At 37.8% G+C, this 8755-nt stretch overlaps 1 protein-coding gene across 1 annotated transcript in view; it reads left to right on the forward strand.

Moving 5' to 3' along the window:
* LOC109842279 (AP2-like ethylene-responsive transcription factor AIL5) overlaps positions 6537 to 8755 on the forward strand; it is a 7591-nt gene continuing 5372 nt past the window's right edge. The window contains exons 1-9 of the mRNA XM_020411177.1: positions 6537 to 6783; positions 6867 to 7140; positions 7230 to 7312; positions 7451 to 7459; positions 7558 to 7646; positions 7734 to 7807; positions 7901 to 7951; positions 8069 to 8145; positions 8667 to 8753. Coding sequence (XP_020266766.1) covers positions 6690 to 6783; positions 6867 to 7140; positions 7230 to 7312; positions 7451 to 7459; positions 7558 to 7646; positions 7734 to 7807; positions 7901 to 7951; positions 8069 to 8145; positions 8667 to 8753 — 838 coding nt within the window. The 5' untranslated portion in view covers positions 6537 to 6689. The remainder of the gene's footprint in view (positions 6784 to 6866; positions 7141 to 7229; positions 7313 to 7450; positions 7460 to 7557; positions 7647 to 7733; positions 7808 to 7900; positions 7952 to 8068; positions 8146 to 8666; positions 8754 to 8755) is intronic.

The raw sequence follows: 8755 nt of genomic DNA on the forward strand, positions 1-8755 counted from the left end.
TATTTTTGCCCTTAAATCATGATAACTGTAAATTTACCATAAATTGTTTTATTCTCTAAACTTTATCCTTTACCTTAACTTTAGTTTAAAAAATAAAGAAGAAGAAGAAAAGCATAATTGTTCGTACGAGCACGGACATAACACTTGTAGAGTTGTAGTTTTATAGTCTAAACATGACACCGCTTCTATAAGAAACATGATTATCGAGGACCACTTATATCGTGTGGATAATTTGGTCACTGCACGGATTCTTCATACCTCTAAATAGCAATATGGGGACAGAGATTGAAGCACATGACAGCCTCATTACAATGCAAACAAATGCAAGATCAAGATAAGACCAACTACCTAACTTAGCCCATAGTACAAGCAAAATTCACATGCGCTCTTAATCTAACAAACCCTAAAAGATCTTTCCCTTCAAAATGCTCTCTCATTCATGTCTCAAGGTTATCCTAAACCCCTTTATTAAAGTGTTACTAACTAATTGAAGATACACCTTCTATACAACATAGATATAACCACACATGCCTCCAATTTATTTGTCATATTATCTGAATCGCAAATGACAAAAAATTTCCCCTCAATTAATTAGAGCGTTATTTATTTCTTTTTTAGTTAAACTAAGTTTCATCTTTAATCGAATATGGAGTTTATAATTAGATGATACAGGGGACAGTAATCTTATAGTTAAAATTATCATCAATTAAACTATGTTAAGCCTACCCCTTCTTTCTCCCCACCCACGTGACCTCCCGCATTCTTTTTTGACTAGATTCTCCCCCTAATCATCACATAGGATCCTCTAGGGGGCCGCACGTGCGAGTTGCATGTGGGAGACATGGTATTTTGTAATTGGGGCACGTATGAATCGGATACGGAGGAGGCTGCGCCTGCGGTCACCGCCCAGTCACGTGCTACTGTGCGTTGCGGCCTACCTCTCGATACTGCTGCGCTGACACGTGCGAAGGCGTAGGATTCTGGCCAGCGTTTGCGCTGCCAATGTACTGGTTTATTTATCTTTAAGGTTAAATAAGTTAAGGTAGGGTTAATTTAATTAAGAAAGAGGATGAAGCGTGATTCGGGGATAAGTGCGAACGTGAGGGTTGATTATTTTCACTGACAAATTGGGATTAGTTTAATTAGCCTTTGACCGTTGACCATCGGCTGTTTCTTTGCGTGAATCTATCCGTTGTCGATTATTTAGTGGAAAATTTTACAAAGATCCCTCTAATATTACTGTTTTGAACTGACTATCTCATATACCCGCTTAGTTAGTCGCCTTTTAATCGCACCAGCTGTCTACAATCTAAATTGGTTACAGAAATTAATGGGCTTAAATTAGGTATTTAACCTTATATAATTGATTTGCCATATATTTGGGAACAGAAATTAATTAGGGCTAAATTATGTAGACAACCTTGAATAATTACATTTTAAACTCTATATGCGATTGCAGAAAACATCACCATCTGTTCTATAATGATTGCCACTACTTTGAAAAGTAAAACAAAAGCTTTAACTATATCAAAGTTTCGATTTTTGTATGAAAATTGAGTGGTATAATTTTACGCTTTAGTTAGTTCTTACTAGAACAATTATGGAGTAAATGATAGTATAAGTTGAACCAAAAAACGTAAACTTACAGAGTGCATCGTGCCAATTAATATAAATTAGGCAAAAGAAAATAAACAAACAACATGAAAAAAAATCATGCAAAATAGAATTGAGTGTAAACTTCATTCATACTCTAAAATTCTAAGAAGTTGAGCAGATAAATAATTAAACAAGTGTAGTTTGTTACGGTTAGCACAATTTCATTACACTAAATTCTCTACGAAATGATAGCTACGTTGAAACATTGATCTTGAGAAGATTTTTTATTTTTATTTATTTATTTATTTGTTATTATTATTATTATTATTATTATTATTATTATTATTATTATTATTATTATTATTATTGTTATTATTATTGTTATTATTATTATTTTGCATGAATGGTAGCATATTTGGAATTGGATTCTTAAAAAAATACGTTAATGCCAATGGATAAGAAAAGAGGCAAAAACACCTTCAATCGCAATTTTAGAAAAGTAAGGATAAATAAAGGATAAAAGTGTGTAAAAATTAATACATAAGGGGTCTATTTGCAAGAATATAACTACATGAATAGTAAACTAAAAAAATCAATTATATAAGCGGTTAATATGCAATTATTTTAATTTTTATGACGGTGGAGACGTGTGGATGGGCGGGTGTGCGTGTGGGAGGAGGAACACGAAGTGTACGAAAAGTCTACTTCTTTTGAATGATAATAATTGGACAGCTAGAGAAGCAACATATTTACAGAAGGTTCGAAAATGTTATTTGTCATGCGAGATAGGTTGCGCATCCATCCTGCATCACAAATAGCAAACCCCAGAAGATCAATGTGCAAATTACACACTCTTTTGCGGGACATTCGACTCTGAGGCCTAGAAAAGCCTTGTTGGGAGTAGACCATATTTGGGAACTTTGTATTATAATCTAGAGTGTTTCACAAATTTAATAGATTATAATTTATTTTTAAAAATAAAGTGTTTGATAAATGAGTGGATAATAATCCATATCAAAGTGACAAAAAAAATATGTCTAGATTTAAGCTTTTAACGGGTTGGACAAAGATTGGAGCATGGAGTATATAATGTACCAACATGAAACTGGTGTATTAATTTCAACTTCTCTCCACTTGCCAAATACCTTAAATTGGCTTATAAGTCACCAAGACCACTTGACGAACATGCTCGAAATCAAGTCCTTCTCGAAGTCAAATGACCATTTTACCTTTAGGTTTGGAACCAACGTAATCAAAAAGTTAAACTATTAGTTATTTGCCTCCTCTTTCTATTTACTAGATACTAATTATCTGCCTTCTATGACTACATATGTGTAGCAATTAACTTATACGGCGCAATAATATTGGTGAAATTAATGCTTGGTCAGGGAATTGCATGATAACATTATTGCTCTCCCTTTTAGACCGAAAGATCATCGCTAAGTTGGCAAAATAGATTCGGATCCTCTCCACTATAAAAAAAATAGTGGAGGGACCACTACATAATCACAGCCATTGATTATCTAGTTGATGGTTATGATTTTTTCTTTTAGTGCAAATTAGGAATGAGTGCAATACACCTAACACTTACCATACCCCCGTGTATTGCACTCATTCCTAATTTGTACTAAAAGAAAAAATCATAACCATCAACTAGATAATCAATGGTTGTAATTATGTAGTGGTCCCTCCACTATTTTTTTTTGCAGTGGAGAGGATCCGAATCCCAAAATAGTATGGCCATTCTGTGTTTTGGTCCACTTGCAACCGAAAAATTCCTCAGAGTGGGCCGAGAACTAATTCTTTCTTTTGCTCAAATAGAAGAAAATGAGGAATTAATTTCTCTGATAGTTTAATTAATTATGTACCACGGGATATTTCAAAATTAAGCTAACTGTATTGATATGAAATAAAATAGAACAAAAAGCACTGCCTATCTGTGTTCCACAACATCCTGGATGCATGAATTCGGTATAAATTACAAAATAGAAGAATGTTTGTATTCTCATGATAGCTAACCAGCAGCCAATATGCTCAAATCGTCAACAACCATGCACTGAGTAAGCACATTGTGAAAACGAACTTGGATCCGTCATAGAGACCGAACAATGGCAAAAAAAAGCGCTTAAGCCACATTTTTAGTGCAAACAACTTTTAAATTAAGTCTCTCTAATCATTACACATCAAAACTCTAAAATTATAGTGAGAGTCGAGCATTATGGTTTTATATTAATTTTAACATGAAGATTGAGGATTATGAATTTATACTTGATCCTGTTGCGAAAAATATAGAGAAACTCCTGCTGCACATTAATTACGGCTCTATTTGAGGTTCAGGTTTCAATCATGTATAAGCAAAAGATTTAAAGTTGGTTGGCATCTTCTTCATAGTTTCTCTTGTACAATTGTCGTTCAACACAACTTCAACTGGAACGTACAGAAAGGGACAACAGTTGATTATCTGCACAGTAAAACAGGCTTATACCTTGAATTATGGCAGTTGGTGTTTTTTCTCTTTGATTAGAACGCTTAGATAATGTAGACTTATGTCTCGATGTCTCATGAACCCTCGTCTACTTCTCTCTTTTCCTATTTATGCGAAAAGCTTGGTTCTTATGATTGCAGCATGGGCCCACTTATATGATGGTTAAGGAAAATGATTTAATGACCCAGAATATGGGACCAAGGGAGGGGACAGGTGAGGTGTCCCCTCCCTATTGCATAATGAGTTGGCATGACCAACTCATTATGCAATAGGGAGGGGACACCTCACATGTCCCCTCCCTTGTTCCCATATTTTGGGTCCCCGTAGCAGCACTCGATGGTTAAATGGCCATCAAACAGTACTACCAAGTTTTAATGCAGAGCATCATCCCCGTGGGGCCCCTAATTGGTACGGTGTACTATCAACTCCCTTCCTATTGTTGCACTCTTTAGCACACTGACCTTTAAAGAGTAAAGAGCTGGCTATAAGGAGCAAAAGAGACTCAAAACCTAAAGAGTTGAAGGTCCCGCCACCGTGTGATCTCTATTTGACCGTCGTCGTCTTTGAACATGATGAAAATTCCGCGGTAAGTTCAGAGCATCATGATGACACGAAATATGCATATATATCCACTTTACGATTAATGTTGGTCTGACAGCAGAATGAAATTTGGATCATTAAATGCATCCTCAAAACTCTTTCTTTATGATAATGTAAAAGTGGACAAATCCTCTCGACATATAGTTTTTTTTTTGTGATGCAGACTATAGCCCTTTAGCTCTATTTATTTCTTTTCAGAACAGTGAAGTTGCATGCTTGACAGATTCCATGAAGATATGACTCAGATTCGATTATGATGAAAAGAAAATGTTAAGAGCGCAGCCTTAGTACAGGACAGTCCCCTTGTATTTTATAACTTGGTTAGAGAATGGAAAAAAAGGTTCTCAGGCTGAAACCTTAGAATCAATCTAACGTGACACCTCTTAATATATAAATTAGACTATTCTAATGGATGATCCTCCGCTCTACTTATCATGAAATAAGTGTCTCAAAACATCTACAGTTTAAAAATCATGATGTTTCAATACTTCTAACACATATTTTTTTATTGTCATTTTAGTTGTACTATCATAAAACAGTTAGTTTTACAATCACTTGATACGTGTGTAACTATAACTCAATATGTATACTTTTTAATTTATATACTATCCAAAGCATATAGATGGAAATGAACAAAGTGAGAATCAAGTAAATTGATTGCATATAATTTATTCTTGAAAGTGCTTCCTTATCTTAAATATAATGTGGCACCTTAGAAATCTATTTCCTTTATAAAATATACATAAGATTATTTAATTTTACATAATCTTGTTAGTGAAATCAAACCGCATGATACAAATAATTGTTTGAATCTAGACCATTTTAAGGTTAGCTTTTCACTGAAGATATATATTCCTCGCATATCAGTGACGAGAATCAAAAAATTCTAGAAACTACACCCCTAATCCAACTCACCACTTGCATTCAAATAATAAATAAACATGCATACTCGTACAAGTATTGTTCAGATCACGGCACGTTGTATGGTGCACGGCGTACTATTCTTGCACTAGTATATTCTGATGAGTTCAATATAGTTTGTCAAGTATTTGAAATCTAGTGTGGCTTCCTACTGTTGAATTTATAAATAATATTTTAATAGACGAACAGATTGTACAGCCATGTGATCTACATCAGACGCTGCCCCTGAGTTGCGCTATTTTTCTTATGGAAAAAAAAAAGGAAAAAGTAGAAGCAAAATAAAAAAAACCGTTAATTAGCTAACTGCTGTGTGACGACGGACCATAACAACTTCCGCGGTTTTGCTCCTTGTAGTTGCCTGCTCCGCTGCTCGTGACCGCTAACGGCCACGTCACCTTCTGCAGCTCGTTATGCAGGGGTGAGCTTAACACAGACGGTGAACGGACCGCGTACTGGCGACCAAAAGAGCGGCGGGCATCACGCGCCACGTGTCCTTCAATGCTCGGCCGATCTTGGCGGCAATGTGGAGCGTAGATTCGCAGCAAACGCCCCGCCCTCCCTTTGGTTCCTCGTGTCCCCTCCCCTCCCTTACTGCCTCCCCTACCCTATACTCTCGCTTCCTCTATCCCTAACCCGCAACCCATCCTAACCTGATCAAGGAAAATCTAGCTGTGGCAACTTTTTGTCTTATTATCCGTTTCGGGTGATCAACGTGTTCCTGCGGGACAGCAGACCGCCCTAGCTAGATTGCTTTCTCTGCGGTCAAGCAGACCGCCCGGTTGGCCCGTGAAAGGCTTCCACTTGCCCCCTCCCTCTTTTTTTATTTTTCAAAAATCCATCCTCTCTCCATATTATCTCTCCCTAAACGCATTAAATAAAACGAATTTAGTTTTTTAATTTAATATCGCCTCGTGTAGTGTGCTCTCTCTCTCTCTCTAAACACAACTCAGTTTTCTCTCTCTTTTTATTTCCCTCTTCTCCTTTCTCCTTTCTTCTCTTCCTCTATATTTGTGAACTGCTTCCTTCATCGTCCTCATCTCCCAACTTCTCTATTTCCCAAAATACCTTTATCATTAGCTCTCGATCTATGGACATGGACACTTCCCAAAACTGGCTCGCTTTTTCACTCGCAAACCCTAACCCTTACCTGCTCCAGCACTATTCCTCTGTTCCCCACCATGGTAATTCACAAACAACCCCCTCTCCTATTTCTCAAATTTTTCGGGCCTTCCGAAAATGACCTGTATTGATTTTTATGTTACAGGGGCAGTTGATGCGTCGGGTGATGGCATGGGCCCAAAACTGGAAGATTTTCTAGGCGGCGGTGGTGAGCCGTTGAGGTACACCGGCGGAGAAGCGGAGCCTAATGGGATCTACGGTGATTCTGATCTTAAATCAATCGCTGCTGGGTTCCTACGCGGCTCTCCGGCCGCGGAGCAGGAAGATGACGTGGCGAAAGCGGTGGTGCCGGCGACGGAGCAGAGGAAGGCTGTGGACACCTTCGGTCAGCGGACCTCCATTTACCGAGGCGTCACTAGGTTTATAAATTGATTGTAAATAAATTTTTTTTTTAACGGGGCTATAATGGGAAGAATAATTATTAACGGAGAGGGGGTATTTTGGGCAGGCACCGGTGGACGGGGAGGTACGAGGCGCACCTCTGGGATAACAGTTGTCGGCGGGAGGGGCAGAGCCGGAAAGGACGCCAAGGTACGTGAGCCGGTTCCGCTATTTTACGCCTCAGACTAACTATCGCTCTCGGTCCATTTCTCTAACATGCGCTCTTTATTTCCTGATCGCGTGGCACCTTATGATTGGATTCGTGATTGTCGTGTTGCTGCTCTTCAGTCTATCTCGGTACTGCTCTTACACGCTCTCATGTTGCTCTCGTTTATTTTTATCAGAGTGTGATTAGTTACGATGGAATCTGATTAGTGTTAGTTAATCCTAATCAGGTGGTTATGATAAGGAGGAGAAAGCAGCGAGAGCGTACGATCTCGCGGCGCTCAAATACTGGGGACCGACGACGACGACGAATTTTCCGGTGGGTAGATGGTCATTTTTATTACGGGTTGAGGGCATAAATGGAATTCAGAGAAATACTTAAACGCGTATATGCGTATGTTTGTAGGTTTCTAACTACGAGAAGGAGCTGGAGGAGATGAAGAACATGACTCGTCAGGAGTTCGTCGCTTCTCTCAGAAGGTGAAGACAAGGTCACGTGACCCTAATCACATGCATGCAGAGGCTTATATACGTATATTCTGACCTGCTCTGTGTGTATAATTTTTTTTACAGGAAAAGTAGTGGGTTTTCTCGGGGCGCTTCTATTTATAGAGGAGTTACTAGGTATAATAACGCTAATTAAGCACAACCTGCTTCATTTTTTAATTATGTAGAAATTTTTTTGTAGAGTTTAGGTTAGGGTTAAACTTAGTAGCTAAGGCTTTGGGGGACATTTTGTAGACATCATCAACATGGTCGATGGCAAGCGAGGATTGGGAGAGTGGCTGGCAATAAAGATCTCTATCTTGGAACCTTCAGTAAGTTTTCAGATTCAATACAATTTGTACGGTCAATACGTAGATTTATAGCTTAATTAACGTTATAAATCCCTCCAAAAAGAAAAGGAATGATTTAATTAACTCTACTCGGTCCGAAACCTGCTTGCACTAATCTACTATCTATATGTGAAAAATAATGGATTAGATTCTATCACGTATTGCAGAAAGATTATTTCAAGCATAAATATCTATTATTTAATGAAGCCATATGTATAGCCTTAAATATAAATTGGACATATATCACTTAGATAAATCAGGATATTGTGGATACTATTCGATAATGTAATATTGTTTTAACGATTGTGATTTAGAACGTACATAATATTGATACAACAGAGATGATCTAAATCCTGAAGTAAAAAGTAACTAAACATAACAATAAATTATATAGGCAACCCAGCGGTGTTAGATACCATTGGACACTATCTGGCTACTGAAACTAAATTGATTTAATTTCCAGCTGATTAAAAGTGCTAATACAAACTGCTGCTGCTCCTCAGGCACACAAGAAGAAGCGGCAGAGGCCTACGACATAGCCGCCATAAAATTCCGAGGCCTGAACGCCGTAACAAACTTCGACATGAGCCGT

This window comes from Asparagus officinalis, chromosome 5, assembly GCF_001876935.1.
Source record: "Asparagus officinalis chromosome 5, Aspof.V1, whole genome shotgun sequence".
NCBI classification, from domain to species: Eukaryota; Viridiplantae; Streptophyta; class Magnoliopsida; order Asparagales; family Asparagaceae; genus Asparagus; species Asparagus officinalis.